General features: G+C 38.8%; 1 protein-coding gene across 2 annotated transcripts in view; it reads right to left on the bottom strand.

The window, feature by feature from the left end:
* Positions 1–18149, bottom strand: part of PPP4R2 (protein phosphatase 4 regulatory subunit 2) — a 35634-nt gene that overhangs the window by 5834 nt on the left and 11651 nt on the right. For both annotated transcript variants that reach the window (XM_059715795.1, XM_059715796.1), the window contains 3 exons: positions 7612–7782; positions 2267–2360; positions 1734–1771 (listed from right to left, as the gene is read on the bottom strand). In XM_059715795.1, the coding sequence (XP_059571778.1) occupies positions 1734–1771; positions 2267–2360; positions 7612–7782 (303 nt within the window). The remainder of the gene's footprint in view (positions 1–1733; positions 1772–2266; positions 2361–7611; positions 7783–18149) is intronic.

Here is an 18149-nt window from a genome sequence, read left to right as displayed (position 1 = left end):
CATGATGAGAGTATCTTCCTTAAAATCCTCATGTTCCCTAATCACATGCATAAATCTTTGCTGAACTGTATCTTCAAAGATTAAGCTCGACAGAAACCATTTTTTTGTGGCCCGAGTAAAATTCAAGTGTAACCATGACATTTATGCGAAAGATAACCCCTTTCTTCCCCAAAACTTCATTGAAAGTGAACTTCTCCCTTTCAATCTTCTCTTTATGGGAACAGGGGATTACCCACAGAACTGCTTTTCCAGGCCTCCAAGCAAGAACACATTCAGATCTTACCACTTTGTGATGACTTTCAATTCTCCACAGCCATGCCTTCAGATGAGGCATTAGAGAAGCTCCTTCCTGAATTTTGCCTAAATCATTCTTATTAATGTTGTTATGGGGAAATTTGGATGCAGTTGAGAAAAGTACTACTCTAGGCCCAGAAAGATGGACTGAGCTAGCAGATACCTGGGACACTCCATTTTTAGACAGCACTCTACAGTCAAATCACTTTTCCCTCTGCGACAATGATATATATTAAAATGCTAGAACTTCGAATCCTTCAACTCCCCCTTCATTTTCTCTAGGCCCAATCTAATGTTGCAATCTTTAATGCACTCAGACTTAAAGCTTATCTATGCAACAAACACCTGGCTGGGGCCATCTGACCCCAGCACTTTCCTGCCCAGGGGAGAGGGTCAGACTCAATCTGCTGAGGTCCCTTCCAACCCTAAAAATCTATGAAAGCTACTGCATGCAACAAGCTGCCATGTAACTTTAAAGTACAAGCTACTGCAGAGTAGCTCTTAGCAAGGTCTCTCTTAACTGGTACTAACTGGCACTTCTTTATGTTTTACCTGAATCTATTTCCAAAGTGACCTAGAATTAGACAGAGGTACTCCTGGTGCTGAAAAGAGGCTACTCAGGGAGCTATTTTGCTTACATAGCTATCGCATGTCTATAAGATAGGTGTACATTGCAGCTGGAAAGTATATCCAAGTAGACAAATTGAGCTACTTTGAATTTAGTAAGCTTACGTATCAACAGCAGTGAAGCCAAGGCAGCACACACTTTAGCAGGCCACTAAGGACCTAGGTATCTACTCAAGTGGTTAGCCTGTGTTGAAGCACGGACCACTGCATCTTCCTGCTATTTTTAACCACTGTATCCAGATTAAACCTGTAGGTGTTGCATTCAAGTCCCAGCTGGAGCACGCCCATACCTTTACTACTATAATGTAAAGCAACATGAGGTACTGGAGAACAATAATTTAAACAGCCCCATGCAGGACAGCCCTGAGAATAATATGACAGGAGAGATGGAATTACTCTTTAAACTATTAAAGCTGTGGAAGACATGAAACTAGATTCCCTTGCCCTCATCTCAAATTAATTGCATCAGTTGTGAAGTGCAAATTATGCCAGTCTAAAAACAAGCAATGACACAGATTTATCAGAACATTTATTATTTTTTTATTTTAAGAAGTCAGTTGTGCTATATATTTGGATTATGAAACTTGTTCTTCACTCCCAAGTTACTAGAGGGGTAAAACAAGCAACATGCACAACAGAATTTGTTTACTACTTGTTTAACCCACTGATAATAGTAGCTAAATTTTTGTCATGCATGTCTTACTGTTGGCAAGGTAATATAACACTACTGCCAGCAACAGAGAACACAAAACAGACAAAAGCCCACTAATATAAACCTAAAGTCTATAGCTGAAAGAAAAGTCCGCACTTACTCTGAAGATGGATACACACAGCTGACAACCATGACATTCTACAACAAAAAACATATTGTCAGTTTAGAAAAAAGAAAAAGGAAACATTTCTGATCCTGAAAAGGGCTCTAAACTTGAGGATTAATAATACATGAGAGCCAGTCCTATTCACTAAAGCATTCCTCCAAACTTTAAGACCAAAACTGAGCTGCAGTAAAAAACAAATCTCAAACAATTAAGCCACCCAAAAGACTCTGAACAGTCTAAATTAGTTGGTTGTTTACTGCTGGGAGTCTATATCATAAATGGCATTATATCTTCTACGAACAACAGTTGGAGTGTCAAGGGCTGACTAAGAACAGTGACAGACCTAGCCCAGAGTTCATGTTTTTTAGTCAGAGGTATGTTTTATAACTTTTGTTTTTTTTGCATTCATTTAATCTTTTAAAGAGCAAACCATGTTTTGAGCAGTAATGAAGCTAACAAAAGTAATTTAACTATTATACAAAGGGTGTGCTGCAACTTAGCTGTGATGCATCTGAAGACAAACATACCTTTTCCACTCCTCTGAGAAACTTGTCAGTTCCTGTATAATTCCGTCTTGGATCTGTCAGCAACTCACAGAGCCGCTGAATAGTAAAGGGAATACTGCAATAAAATACAGTTAAAACAGTTAAGTTTGCATACTGCAGGTTAAAGATTGTGAGGGAGAAACAGCATTACTGTTTCCCCTGTGGGCTAAAAAGGTTTCAACCAGTACTGAAAGTTTCTGGAAAGTTAGTGGTGACAATCAGGATAGCTGTAACTAAGTTACGTATTTCTCATTTGTATATGCAGTTAGCAAATTAGAGCAGTTTTACCAACAAAACAGTGTGTAATAAGACACCATCCCAAAAGTCACACATTTTTAAGGCTACTCTAGTAAGGAACAGGCAGAATTCAATTCAGGAAACAAAGTCAGTAACAGTAGCTGTTTAAGATTATATTTATTGGATAGTACATAAAAAGTAGAACAGTTTCAAGCTTCACATGCTACTAAGACTTAAAAACAAGAAGTGGCTCTCAAACTGTAGTTATTTTGATCATACAATGTGTTTTTATAATAAATGCTTTAAGTTTTTAATTAGTACACCAGGTAAAAACTTTAATGGTTATAAATACCATTTTTTAATATATTCCATTTTCCTCATCCAAATGTAAACATCCCAAGTATAATTACTATTTCTGATGTCTTCAAGTATATACAAACAAACAAGCGTGCTAACCCTCTACACAAATACGTCCATATACATGCAGTCTCTATTCAGCAATTCTGCACTTGACTTCATATCTAGTCAAATATTAGCTACAGCAAATTAAATATACTGCACATACGCAATGTCTAATAAGTACTCATACATTTACAAATTTAATGTTAGCCGATCTCCTTGTAAGGGCTGCCAGGTAACATTTATTGCATATCAACTTACAGTAGATCTATTTTGTCGCCCAATTTTCTAGAAGTTCTGCGCTACTAGAATGCTTATCTGAGTTTGAAATCATTACACCTGGAAAAAAATGAAGCTAGTAGACAGTGTTTCATAATTCTTATTCTTCAGGTTGTATATTTTCAATATGAGAAATATAAAAGACTCCCAAATGAAGAGTTTACACCAGTTGTGTCAATGTAAATACATTCAACTTGGTCCTACATTTGATGTTTGCAACAGTGAAACAAAAATACCAGTTTCCCAAAATGATGGTAATTTAATAAATTTGAGCGTGCAATAAAGAAACTATTCCACAAGCTGAGAGAAAGAAGCCTATTTCATTTTTTTTTTTTTTTTTCAAACACACATCTGACCAACTCTTCACCAAAAATATAGGGACTTGGAAGAAACATCTGCAACCTATGTGATCAGTCACTGGCATAAACCCTACTGGAAGGCCCTAATGGCTCAATATGTTTCATAACAATGGAAAGAAAGCATCACCCACTGTGCTGTGCCGATGCTTCATTGTATTATGGTACAGTATTATGGTTCAGTGAAGGGAGTATAAACCTTAATGTAAAACCACTAACAGGTATACTGCAATACAAGCCTACAATAGAAATGTTCAACTGCATTTCCAACCTACCTCCAAATGCCTCAGACAGTACAGCTAGCAAACAGTAATGCTGATCAATAAGTATCTACTACGATCATATACCCAAATCATGACATATAGAACCTGTTCTTTATTTCACTCCTGAGGAACAAAAGCAGACTGTCAGACTCGGCAAATTATTCTTTGTGGATCTGAGCCAGTTCTACGGGGTTAGCCTCAAGTGCCTACAAATGATAGCATAATACACGTAAGGCTTGCTAAAGCAGTGATCCAGCAACAACACACAAACATTTCCAGAACAGATATTCACTTTTGTGTAAAAGAGCAAGTGAGAAAGTTAGCAATTGAATGAATGTTCTGATATTGAGATAAAAAGATATTTCCCTACATATATGTCCCTGATGTTCCTACTGTGACCTAGAATGGTTTTTTGGCTATTTTTCTCACCTTGTTGTGAACAGGCAAGTGTGTTTATTGTTGTTCAACTTTCTCATTAGGAAGACTCCAGTCCTGGCAACAGTCTGATTTCCTGCATCTTCCACTCCAACATCTTTGCTATTGATCAAGTTATTTCTATTATTCTACAGCTGTGGGGAATTTGTTTTATTCAGAAAAATGGCAAACCAGAAAATCCTTCTTCGTTTTGCTGCCTCTCAGTATTTTCAATCATTCTCTCAAGCGCTAAGTGTGTAGGACCCCACCACACTAAAAGATTTAAATGATTTGCAAACTCAATCACACAGATCAGTGTAATTAAAGCTGTGCATAAGTGTTTAGAGATTAATTTACTGTGAAAGGCAGGTAACTGAAAAACACATAGGGAAATAGCACTAATCTTTGAACTGTAAATTAAAAATGGAAGTTTATTAAACATCCATTTACAGAGTTATGAATTCGCTTTAGCAGTAGAATAGGAAGAGATGAAAATTCATGAAATCCCTTTTCATTTATCTTTCCTGAATAATGGACACTTGGAATGAAGATTAAAAAGAGATGAAATAGCTCATGAGACTCAGTGGAATTCTGGCTACTCGGGTGATAAATTCCATGAAATAAGCTCTGCAACTTCAAAGTACAGAGGGAAATGATTTACAATTAACTCAGCTACAAGCTTCACTGTGATATAATATTCCTGGCTAAAAACAAGTACTAGTCCCTGGAAAATTTCTGTAAAAATGAAGAACTCTGCTTAATGCACTGTAGATGGCACTACATAACATAATATCTCTTCCTGTAAAAGAAATTCACTCCAAAATAATGTTTCCTGTAAAATGAGTTTTTAAGTAGCAAACTTCCAGACACACTTCAGTTACAGTTGACCAGAAGATGCAAATAAGGTAGTCTAAATCACGATTTTAAATTAGGTTATTAATTTTTAAAAATTGATGCAGTTTTGTGCATGAACCTAAACAAACCTGATTGTTTATACTAGCGGAGTTGCACCCATTTATCAAAATAGGTTTAGAAGTGTAAGTGTGCAAGTTGCAAGTTCCAGCCTAAGCTTTGTTTCTATTTTCCTGAAGGTACTTATCACCATGGTATCCAAGAAATGAAGCCACCTAAATTAGTAATCAAAAGTGAGGGCCATGGACAGATGCATCTGAAAACAATTAAAATAGGCCATCACCACAAATGTTTTGAAGCAGATGGAGCCCCTAACCGACTAACAAAAAATACCAGGGAGCACATCTCAAAAGCCCTATCAGTAACAACAAAGTTTCTTTGTTGTTCTGTAGAATCCTTCACAATATCCAAGCTTTCCAAAAGGTGCTCTTGAAAAAGTCTTCCAGTTTTACTAGAATAGAGGGAAAAGAATGAAATCTTCTAAGAATTTATTTGAAGACGAGTAAAGGTCTTGAGTGAGTTAAAAGAACGTGGTTCTGCAAGTACACCAGGCACTGCCAAAAAGATACAGACTGACACTCACGGCTGAAATACGCACTGCCACATCAGCATTCGGACAGCTAGCAAAGAGGCAAACAACAAACTCCAGTAACAGAAGTAGGATTCTGCCAAAGGAAACAAAATCTCATGAAACAATGCATTTACCCTTTTTTCCAAAACCTCTGACTATATAGTTTTAGAAGTTTTGTATGCATGTCAAGCTGTAGGAGCCAGGCTCAGGATAATTTTGATTAATTTACAATAAACTGAAGCAGTTTAATTACTGATGGTGATATAGCAAAACAGAGCTACAAAAACAGGAGATAAGAGAATGCACAAACTGTGGCCTGTTTTGTTACGTGCTTTGGTATAGAGACCTATTCTTGATGGTTTAAGGATTGTAGACTCATTACAGCTGTCTAAACCGCTACACTGAATGTTGCCACATTCATGATTGTAAAATGTACGTTTTTAATAGTCTTTTAGGAGCATTATTATAAAACCTCCTCCTGGCGGCACTTTGTGGTTTTAAACATTTAAAAGAACACGGGACAAACCATGTTGGAATTCTTCCTTAGCGTTGCAGCAAGTAACACTTCGAAACTGGGCGGCAAGAAGGAAAACTTCAACAGTACAAAAGGCTCAGTCCCCTGGGGGTTCTGGCAAGCGTGCTTTGGAGCTACGTGATATTGTGTTTCTCATTATATTTATCTTCCCTGTTTTGAGAGGACTGAGTTTTGGTAAGCAGTGCAACATTAGCAAAAATAGCTCTGACATACTGAAAACATGAAACCCAGATGCGCGTATGGATTCTTCACTGAACAAGTGAAAGTATCCCAAGTATTAATACTAGCCAGTGAAGACTAAGTTAAATTTCCCCATTCTAAATATAGGTTTCAGTAGAAATCTTTGGTATTAAGATTTGCCATAAATCAATCTACACGTAAATATACCTGAAGCTTTCTGTATATAAACAAATGCATTTCAAGAAAAATCACATCTGAACTCAGTCATGTGAAACTCTGCAGGAGTTCCCAGAACCTTTAATGTTTGCAATTTCAGGGCTAACATGGAAAAAAGTTCTGATATGTCCATTCTCTGATAAATCGCAAAATACCAAACCAGTCAATCTTTGAAGAGGCAAAGGTGCCAACAAACCGGTCAGTTGATAAGTTTGTGACTCCATTTAGGTATGTAAAAGTACTTTAAAGGTCATAAAAAGGATATACCAAATAAGAGAGTAGACGTTCGTGGAGAAAAATCAATTTATTTATAAAGAATCAAGGCTTCAAAAATAAAGTAAAATAAAAAGACCTTGGTACAAACGTAATAAGCGGCAACAATACACTTAATTCTAGAGATATGATTGACAATCCTTCAAATTCTAAAAGTATCTTTTACAACCACTGAACATATGGTTGTTTTGACCTACAAATACAAACCCATAAAGTTCAACAATTTGTCCTGTTGTTGCACTGTGCCATTGTTGTTAGTTTTGTTTTTTTGCTGAGCTACTAACCTGTCACAAGAAAAATACAGGGACAAATACTGACGACTTAAGTTCTTAAAAAAGCCAAATACCGCAAGATGTGTTAAAGTCTTATTTTAAAACTATAAATGTACTTCTTCTGTATACATTTTCTATTACATTAATAATGCCTGTTAAATAAAATTAATCCCACATTTCAAAACAACTGACAAATGCCACAAGATGGGAAGAGTTATAAAAAAAATATTTGAAAGTTCAATGATATCTTTAATTGGTACAGACAGTGGTGGCTAAAGTCACCTATTTATGATATATGTTATCAACAGAATGAGAATGTGGAAGTCAATACCATAACATAAAGGTTAAGAAACTGTAACACGTGAAACAATAAAAACGGTGCAAATCAACAAATGAGGCTGGATTTGAAAAGTTACATACCCATTAAATCCGGTGACAATTTTCAGAATGCGTTCCTTCATCTCTTCGAAGGGAATATACTCCACATTTGGATTAGGAGGGCCTCGTGGCTCAGGGGCAGAAGTTCTGAAATCATCCATCACTTTCTCCAGTTTGAAAATAAAATAGCCTTTAAACTGAGACCACTGGACCCTAAATTAAAAAAAGGTAAACACAAAAAAAATAACACACTTGCAAAACAGACATGTTAGAGCAAAGCAAAACCACAGAAAAGCATAATATTTATTCAGAGAATTCTAAAAATTGTATACATTTAAGTACCAACTACAGCCAAAAAGCCATAAACTAAGCATTTCATTTTATTCCTAGGTAGACAGGACAAAATGAAATGCTTTTAGCATTAACAAGGATGTCAAAATTATTTTTAAATGCAAATTTAAGGACTTTAAGTGTTCTTCTGCCTTATCAGAGTTGAACACAAATTAATCTCCGATTGTGCAACTGATTTACCAACTATTGGACTGAACACTTTGTAGACAGCAGCCATCTTCTGTTATATTTGCATAACACCCAGCATACCGATTGCCAATCCTACCTGGGACTTTCAGGTGCTATTGTGTAACATAAATACCGTGGTATCTACCACTGAATAAAATACTGATTATTTTAACCATATCTGGCCCTTACAGCTCTCTATATACCCGACTGAAATCTATGCAAGTCTTAAAATAAAGGTCACTATAACCATAAGCATTTTGATGAGCAAACTGAAGCCATTTAGAAATCTACCTTCCATTATTCAAGCTTATATTTATGTACGAGTCTTATAGGCCATGTTGTAAAAAAGCACATAACCCCATATCCTAAGGCTGAACGCTTTTAATTTTTACTTCAAAAGAGCCACCTGGCAGTGAGCACCATTTTTATTTTCACTTGCATACAAAATACTCATACTACTGCAATCAGCCCTCTTCTGGTTCACACTGGGCGTATCTACACATTCATTAATGCACCTTAGGTATTGTACATTTAGTTTAGTACTTCCTTAATAAAGCACCAACTAAATGTGTAATACCTAAAGTTACTGCACAGTAGCACTGGTGCAGGGTTATTTAGTGACACTAACTGTGCATTCACCTAATAACACCACACAGGATGATATTAGCATGGTTCTTGCTGTGTTAACTACTGCATAATGTTATTAGGACAATGCGCAGTAAGCATCTCCTGTAGAAGCGCCCATGGTCAACAAACCAATCTGACAATAAAAGAATAGGGCTGAACTACACTTAAATCCCACCCCCCGGGGCAACCACTCTCTTCCATAGTTACTGGTAACAGTGCCTGTAAAACAGATTGGCGCTGCATCCTCTGTTCATTTGTTAAAGATATTACAACACATTGGATACTAGGCCTGTGCAAATAGGGAAGTATTCGATTCGGACTCAGCCAAGTCGGAGGACAGTAATTCAATTCAGAGATTCGGATCACTGTCCTGAATCGATTCAGCTGAATCGGCTTCGTAAGATTCAGCGCTGATTCAGAGAGATTTGGATCGGCCGGGGAGAGGCAGGCACAGCTGAGTGGCTGCAGGTTCTCCTGCGGCTCCTCCGGGTGTGCCAACCACTCCCCGGGCAGGGGAAGCCACAGGAGAAGACCCCATGGCTGCCCCGGCCGGCCCCAGCCTAGCCCCTGCACTTTAAAATAAATAAATAAATAAATAACGCCCCACACTCACCAGCTGCAGTAGCGGCAATTGGGAGCTTGTAGCAGAGCCCCTGTGTGCAGCACAGGGCAGTGGGTATCACCCCCCTGCCTGGCATCCATGTGGCAGCTGCCCCATGGCACGGGTGCAGCATGGCTCGGCAGGGAGCTGCGCACTGCCTGGGAGCTGGGGCTGAGTGGTACTGGGCTCCAGCTGACGCATAGAGTCGCCCCAGCTCTCAGACAGCGCACAGTACCCTGCCGAGCTGCGTTGCACCTGTGCCATGGGGCAGCCCCCGCTGCACCCCACTGAGTGGGGGGACTCTGCCACAAGCCCTCAAAGGCCCCAATCATCAGTGCCAAAGCCACCAAGTTTGCAGCTTTTTTATTATTATTATTATTATTTTTATTTATTTTTTTTAAGTGTTGGGAGGCTGGGCTGGGCTGGGCAGGGGAGCCCTAGGGGCTTCTCCTGTGGCTCCTCCGGCTGTGCCTGCCTCTGCCCCAGGGAGCTGCGAGGGCTATGTCCTGCTGCCACTAGCCCAGCCAATGTGGAGGGGGCAGGGGGCGCGATGCAAGCATGGCTCACTACGGACAGCAGCAGGACATAGCCTCCACCCCCAGCGCTGCTGTGCCCGCATCAGAGTTGGGAGCGGGGGCTCTGCCCTGCCACTGCTTGCCAGCCGCTGTGGAAGGGCAGGCACTGCCTCTGCTTGCCAGCTGGCAGAGAAAAACAGGGAGCGTGGGATGTAGACACAGCAGCACTGGGAGCCAGGACTATGCCCTGCTGCCGCTTGCCCCCTTCTGCCTGGAGCGAGCCGTGCTCGCAACCTAACCCCTCCCCCGGGCAAGCGACAGCAGGGCAGAGCCCTGGCTCCCAGCACTGCTGCGCCCGCATCCCATGCCCCCTCGCCCCCCTCCCCGAGTAACGCACCCCCCACCCTGCTGGGCAGCTTGTCCCAGCCCCAATCTCTCCCTTCCCAACACCCATTCCCTCTCTCCTTCCCCAAATTTACCAGCTGGAGGGCAGCTATCAGCTGCCTGTTTAGTCTACAGACGAATCTTTTCAGAAAAGCTTCAGAATCGATTCAGATGCTTTTACCAATTTGATTCAGAGAATCGGTCCCTGCATCAGGCCAAATCTAATCAGTGACTGAAGCTTCACACAGCCCTGCTGGATACTGTATTTCTGCTGCCACAAGCTATCAGTCTTCTAGATTTGTTGGTGCTTAAGTATTTTTAGACACTTGACTTCACAAGTCTGGCTCTTAGTTTATTTTAAATAACTTCAAAAGAACCTCCTTCCAAAGTGTTTTTTACCTTACAACTTCAATGCAAGTTTGAGGCCAGGGAAAATGTAATAGGTTTTTGGAAAACTACAATATATACAAAAGACAGCAATTTCCTGAACAGCATGTTATGGACAAACAGACTCAGCCTTTCTATACTGCATACCATAAAGCAGAGGTTCCCAAACTTTTTCTTACTGCATACCCCTTTCAAGATTAACAGCACCCTACCAGCATACTTTTTATACTTTAAGTCCTTAAATGCCAATTAGTACTTTAATTAATATTAAATCCGCCATTACACAATTTCTTCCATGGACCGCCCAGAGAAATCTTGTGTACCCACAGGGGTACGTGCAGCACAGTTTAGGTACCCCTGACATAAAGAACTTGCACTGCAACAAGTTTCAGGCCACTTCAGAACAGAGCACTTCCTCAGGGATCAAGATAAAAATATATTAATCAGTTTTACAATTCTGTTAGAGTCCATTTCAATCAAGGCCTGCTGAGGCATGCCAGGAGATGGGTTGAACAAAATGAGTAAGAATGTGATGGAGCACTAATTTTAAAAAAGAAAAACAAACTGAAAGTGAAGGAGGAAGAGGAAGTTAGCCTACTAGTTTACCAATAACATATACAAGTTTGACAACGAACCGATCGGTTTGCATGCACCAAGACAACGTAATCAACCTCTAACCTGGTGATTCTCAAAAAGGTGTTGCAGAATATTAGCACTGTTAAGTGGGCAAACACCCACACACTATTCACAAGATAAATCTAGAGATATTAACCAAGAATCCATAGTGCCAAAAACATTTTAACCTGGCGTGATCCTTTTGAGTTGTTTGCAATAAAAGAAATGCTCTATTGTTTTTCCATAATCAACCCCCCCCTCTGCAAAACAGTCAAAGTAGCTCTGAGCTGTGCCCCCACATCTAAGAAGGCTGAGAACCCCTGCTTTAGAAAATGTTGCTTATTGCAAAGCCTTCTGGCCAGTTGACAGTCATATTTAGGTCTCTTGAACTGGAAGAAAGGAGTACCATGTTACTGTTAAGGACAACCAGAAAATTAAGACAGAGAAATAAATGCATGGCTTGAAGAGGGGAGAATATAGCTCAAATGCTCCTCCTAAAGAGGCAAGTATGATACACTGGTGTTTTTAATATATAATTATGGAAAAAATAGAAATGCAACCAAGTTTAAAATAAAAGGTTCCTGTACTTTAAATAGAAAAGAGTAACAGATTTAGCATGCCTCTTCTGACTACCAGAGGAAATCCTAAAAACAACCCCTTCTGAAAAGAAAAAAAGTTGCAAGCCTCTTAACTAAAATAAATCAAATTGAGAATGGCAGTGAGAAAGTAAACAGAAAAACTGACTCTACCAGTTACCTTTCCAGTTAGTTAAGCAATGCTACAATAGAATACCACAAAAAGTTAAAATATTAGTTTTGGAAATATTAATTTAACCTTGACGGGTAAATATAACCTGCATTCGTGACTATGACCCTGAAAGGCTGTAATGAAGATATATTCTCAAACCTTCTGTTTTTGAGGCTCTGATAGATCTCTGCCCATCTGTGAACCACAAAACACTAGTTTGGAGAGACCGATTAAATGAACTTCACACCAGTGCAGAATTACTCCCGGAGTTGTAACTATAGCTAAACTAGGAACCACTCACTGGAAGTGACTTGACACCCGAGTAAAAGGAGGAGGGCAAGAGAGAGAGCACCAGAGAACAGATAGACCAGGGTGAGAATTGGCCCAGGACAGCACTGTTCACTCCTCCTCCTCCCCACCTTTTTAGCCCTGAATTTGGCATTTTAGCACATTTGATTTATCCTTTGACTACAAGACACCGTTCTGCCAGTATAGTTATTACAGGCTGAAGATATGAAGAGATCATACCCTGCAGCTGACAAAATGATGACACTACATAGTTACAGACACTACTCTGCCAGCAGAAGGCGACTTCTTCTACTCAGAAGAACTGGTGCAATTCTGGTGGCCAAAAAATTTGCCAGCTAAGTTGCCCCACTACCATCCTGCTGCTGCTGTAAAGAGGCAGCCACTACAGTGTAAACTAGCCTAACCTGAAAGAAAGCACTGATGTGTGTGCCAAGCTGAGGAACAGGGAAGATAAAGTGGTCTTCAGCAGCTACAAAATGTTCTTCTACTAAGCTGCAGCCTCACAAGACTGTCAAAGACTAGAGCCCCTTTGAAACAAAACCCTTTGTACAGATGGTGACAGATTCAAGTCCAAGATTCCCTCAAAAAATAAGTTGGAAAAGCTCTGGCACAAAGAGGTTACTAGGCTGGAAGAGGAGAACAGCAACACCCCCCCCACCAGATAAAATACTGAAAAATACACTGGCACAAAACAAAACAGAGCTAACTACATCACTACAAAAGAAAGAAGACAACGAAACCTTAAGTGTGCAATAATCCAGGTTTGCCAGCAGGGAGAGCTGGCAAGTAATGAACAGATGTAAGGAGTTGCCAAGACACTGAATAAAAGGCAGAAAAAACAACCCATTCCAAACTGAATTCCTGTACAGGAATGGGAAGAACATCCATGTGCCTAGATGCCACGAAACAAATTAAATACCTTGTTTAGAAACAGTCTTGAACACACCACTTCCCTGAATCTATTCACTGCTTTACTCAAAGCATATTTGTTTGTGCTTTAGCTGCACCTACTGGCAAAGCTATTAAACTTTACTCCCAGGCCTTATTTAAGTTTTGGATGTACATTTGACCTTCCTAGATACCACCACTGGCACACCTACCTGAAATCTGCACATGGAAACAACCTCGCTTTTGTAAATCAATCCAATGCCATTCTGGTGGCTGAACAAATCAACTGGCCAACCCAGCACTTGACAATTAGGCCTTTCAAAGAAGGCAGGCTTTATCATCAGCTTTGTGTTCCCAGCATGCTGTTTACTCACCCAGCTTTTTTGTAAAAAGCCCAAATACTCTAATGTTTTCCACAATAGAAACATAGTGGATTCCAGGAGTTTGGCCAACATAGTAATCAGGAAGGAAAATAAATTGTGGATGAGCTGATTTCAGTTTCAAACAACAGGGAACACTACAGATCAAACACACCTTGAGGATCCCCCCTCTTAGTTAAAACTGAGATCAAAAGATTTCAAAATGTAACTGTTCTGTAACAGTGTTGAATCAGATACATCTGCCCCCAAGAAAGACAAGATTCTGAAGTGCATAAAGCTTCTACCAAACAGCTGAACTGAGATTAAAAACATGAAATTCCTACATAATGAAGAATAATTATGGGGAAAAAAACACAACAATAAATAAGAGCAAACCCAAATGAGGCATCTGCATGGAAATTCTCTGCTCCACAAAGGATTAATTTGTGAAGACTTACAGCTGACAAAAAAACAACTCTCTCGGGATTTAAATGCTTTAAGAGGGAAAATAGCATGCTCTAAGTACATACTGAAGTAAAGAAGCTATGCTTCAAGATTTCCTTATCCATTGTGATATTTGAAGTAAGAGCATCTTGACAGGATATTGCAACACAAGGATTGAAAATTCAAAGTTTAAAAATAGTGCAGTAATAAACATTGAAGTAAACACACTTTAGTATGACAAAGTAGTGTGTCATGGAAAAATCTTAGTTTAAGAAACCAAACTATCTTGAGAATCAAAATAAGAAGCTATGTTTTTTAAGTTTAAAAAAAAGCTTTGGTGTCTGTGCTAATCACAGGAGTAGCAATTAACATGCTTGTTTTGTAGCACTATCTTAGGCTGACATTTTTTTTATAGACAGACTGAAGAGGAAGCAGTTAGCAAAAAGTTACTAACAATAAGCAAAGCAAAAGAAAGTGGTTTCTGAAAACAATACACACAAACAAAAGGAGTATCATTTCAAGTTCAGAAACAACATAAGAAGGGCAAAAAAGGCAAAAGAGTGTGGAGCAAATAAAACAAGTGAGAAGAAATTAAATAAAAAGATAAGAAATAGGTGATAAGGATTTAAACATATACAACGAAAACAAGAATTTAAGGCAGACACAAACCTGATGGAAAAATACCTTGTATTTGAAGCTTCTCTAACTGTATTTCAACGACACACTTGGTCCAATAAAAGATACCACCCTAAGAAATCCTTGCCCTTAGCATAGTTTCTGGACCGTCGTGGCTACACCACTCTTACATTACTGAAATTTACAGGAAAAGACAGAAGATGTTTAGGAAAAATATATTCAAAGCAATACAACAGGATGGTGCATGTTAGGTGCTGAAAGATGGCTGAGGTGGAGGTAGAAGGAAGGCAGTGGGGCCAAACAGAAGAGATCCCAGTATTCCAGGTAAGTGACCTCTGCTGCACAGCACCAGGCCTACAGAGAAAAGGGTGAACATGAGAAATGTTAGAGAAACAAATTTGATGGACATGGAAAAAGAGAAAGAGAGAAAGGGAGAGAGAAAGCAAGCAAACATAGATCACCTCATTTAGTAACTGCTCACAGATTTGTGGCTGTAACTACACTACATAAAAGAAAGTAGGTTTAAAGTAAAATGATTTGTCAAGGTTGCCATTAAGTTAGCCAAATGAGTTTAGAAGTTAAACTATTGTTTGTTCCTAACCTAGGAGTGACCTAGATGACTTTTTACCTTTAACGTGATTTGGCTTAAGTTTTCATTTGCACTGTTGCCATGGCTTCCTTACAACAGCTGTTAAATATGTAAGGAAACTAGTTGTTCACTAGGCAATCTACTGCTGTTTTGATTGAAAACAATACCCATAATGCATCTTTCTTTTAAAATACTCTTACATCATCATGTTGTGCAATATTATACATGAAGCAATAAATTACTTTCTCCAAATATACAGAGAAATTCCAAAGTTTCACTGCATACAAAAGAAGCCCAATCATGGTATTACTCTCACCTCTGGTGATTGTAATACTTCTAAGGTGCCACTCTGTCCGGCCTTCTGCAAGCCTCTTTAGAAGGTGGGGAATAAAGCACCAATGTAAGACTCCCTTTTCCATCTTTTTCTTCATTGCCCACTTTCTTAAGAGGAAACTGGGAAAGCATCTCTCCCCCTCCTTCCCTGCCTTCATTTTTTAACTACTGAGAGATATAGGAAGTCCCTCCCTCATCCCCACTCATGTAATCGCACTTAAAACATTTGCTTACTTGTCAGTAGAGATGGGATTTTATCTTCAATTTTGTTAATTTTTAAAGTATCCTCCCTGGTACAATCAGATTTTCAACAGGAAAAGGAAAAAAAGATAGTTTTGAAGGGTTTACAACCCTTCCCCCCCACAAAGTATCCAATAATTTCTGAAAAGTAGTATAAAAAAAATATTTCAGAATGGAAAAGAAAATCCTACACTCTCCACTATCACCACACAGGGTGGGGATGCACAAACTAAGTCAACTTAAAATAAGGTGACTTGACTAAACTGACTTAAGTTAAGCCACGCCACAGCGTACACACACAGCTCTTTGACAGGGTGGCAGCCATCTTGTGAGCTATGCCAACTTAACTAATGTGACTCAAGATAATACACCTCAAAGGTGTATTATCTTGCACTGCATTTAAGTCGACTCTGCTCCACATATGTGTATATGCTCTGGCAGTTAAGTTGACTTTAAAAAGTTAAGTCGGCTTAACTGTCAGAAAGTCAGTATATGTGTATGCACCCATCATTACCATCTCTTTACCTATATTACCTACTCTGGTGCATGTTCCCCAAGAGGTACTCTTCCTTGGATCACACTACCTGGTGTCTTCTTAAAAAAAAATGCATTAGGGTGGCGTGGCATCTCATTGACTACAACACATTAATCCCTAACTTTACTACATGTCTGTGGGTCTTAAGCGTAGACCAAAATGTTTTCAACTGTGTTTGAAAGCTGAATTTCAAAACTGCAGCATGGCTTAAAATATAATTAAGTTTCAGGTCTGCTCACACTACAAGAACTTACACTTTGTTTTAATCACTTCACAGACTACTGTGTAGTCAGCTCATTTAACAGTTTATACAGAATAGATGAGATCTTAAACTTGCCAAAACAAAATGTAAACTTCAGTAATGCCAATGGAAAGTAAAATCAAAACTGTGTCTAAAATAACCTGAAGTGCATAGCAAAAAAATTCAGAGCTGAAATCTGAAATAAAGGTTCTGCAATGATCCCTTAATCTTTCTTCAACTACTTCAGAGTTTTAAAGTGTTATTAAAAATAGCATAGTTCTCCAGAAATTCAGCATCTCTAAAACTAGCTATGCCCTTAAAATGATAGAATTCGAGGAACCCTGGATGGATGGCAACTTTTAGATTTCACAGAAATTCAGGAGTTAATTATCAAGTTACTTGTTTTAAATTGTAAGAAGATGCCTGCTGCTTTGAAAAGAATAACAAACACACTATAAAGAAAGCAAAAAGAAAAAAAGAAACAGAGAAAGGTATACTACTGATTTATGGATTCAAAAGACCAGGAAGGAAACAAGATAACTTTGTTGTAGGTAAGCAGAGAGAAGTTTTTAACACCTCCTCACCCCCTTATTAGCTTGATGACTCAGTCAGCTTGATAAACACAGCTTTCCTGAGAAAGAATATTCTGTATCAAGATACAGTAATAACAAGTTATAGTAATAAAAGCAGTGAAACCTATCTGAAAACAAAAGTCCCTAATATGTGAAGATGCAAAAAGCAAGAAACCTGGAAATAATATAACATTAGACAAATTAATGCTTCATCTAATATGTACTGTGACAGATTTGGGGGTGGGGAACGACAGTACTGCTTACTTGTTTTCTTCTAGTATTCTTGTTGACTTTGCTCACAATGAGTTAAAATGAAAAACAAAATGAATATAAACATTTAGTTGATTCCTGCATGGATTTATTCAAGAGAGAATGTGGCCTTTTAAAGTAAGAGATAAGTCTACTTAATGTTAACCACTTCCTTTCCCCATTTGTCCTTCCTGCCCTCTGCAACACACTGCAGGAAGAACCAGTACTTTCCCAGCAGTACGAAAAGCTCAGTTTCACTTTGCTGGTGTAAACCCCATCGAGGAAGCACAACTGAAATAGATTTAATCACTAGAACTCTTGGAAAACTCAGACGAGCAAGTCTTGCACGACAGCATCTATTTTACGTGCCAGCTTTAGGAAACAGACATTGACTAAAGGCTTTGTAAATCTATTTGAATACACTACGCAGTTTATTTTCCAATGGACTATTTTTGGACGTCCATAAGTATTAATACTATGTCCATGCTCATGCTTTTCTATAAAAAGTTCTGGCATTATTTGGTATTTTGAAAATGTTCATACCCCGCAAAAATTGTACCTGAATGCTAGTGATGGACGTCAAAGTGAAAGACATTTCTTAGACTATCTGAAAAAACTGGGGTAAAAACTTCACAGTGCCACAGCTGATGGCAAAATGCTAATTAATTGTAACTGAGACAAGATTCATCTCAAAACCATATATATTAGCCCAGACAAGGTTATTTGGGTAAATGTGTTATCTTTTGCTAGACCAACTTAATAGTTAGGAAACTTCTTTGCAAGCTTTCGG

This window comes from Alligator mississippiensis, chromosome 12 (genome assembly GCF_030867095.1).
Source record: "Alligator mississippiensis isolate rAllMis1 chromosome 12, rAllMis1, whole genome shotgun sequence".
Classification (NCBI taxonomy): Eukaryota; Metazoa; Chordata; order Crocodylia; family Alligatoridae; genus Alligator; species Alligator mississippiensis.
This window is presented reverse-complemented; position numbering and strand designations above follow the sequence as displayed.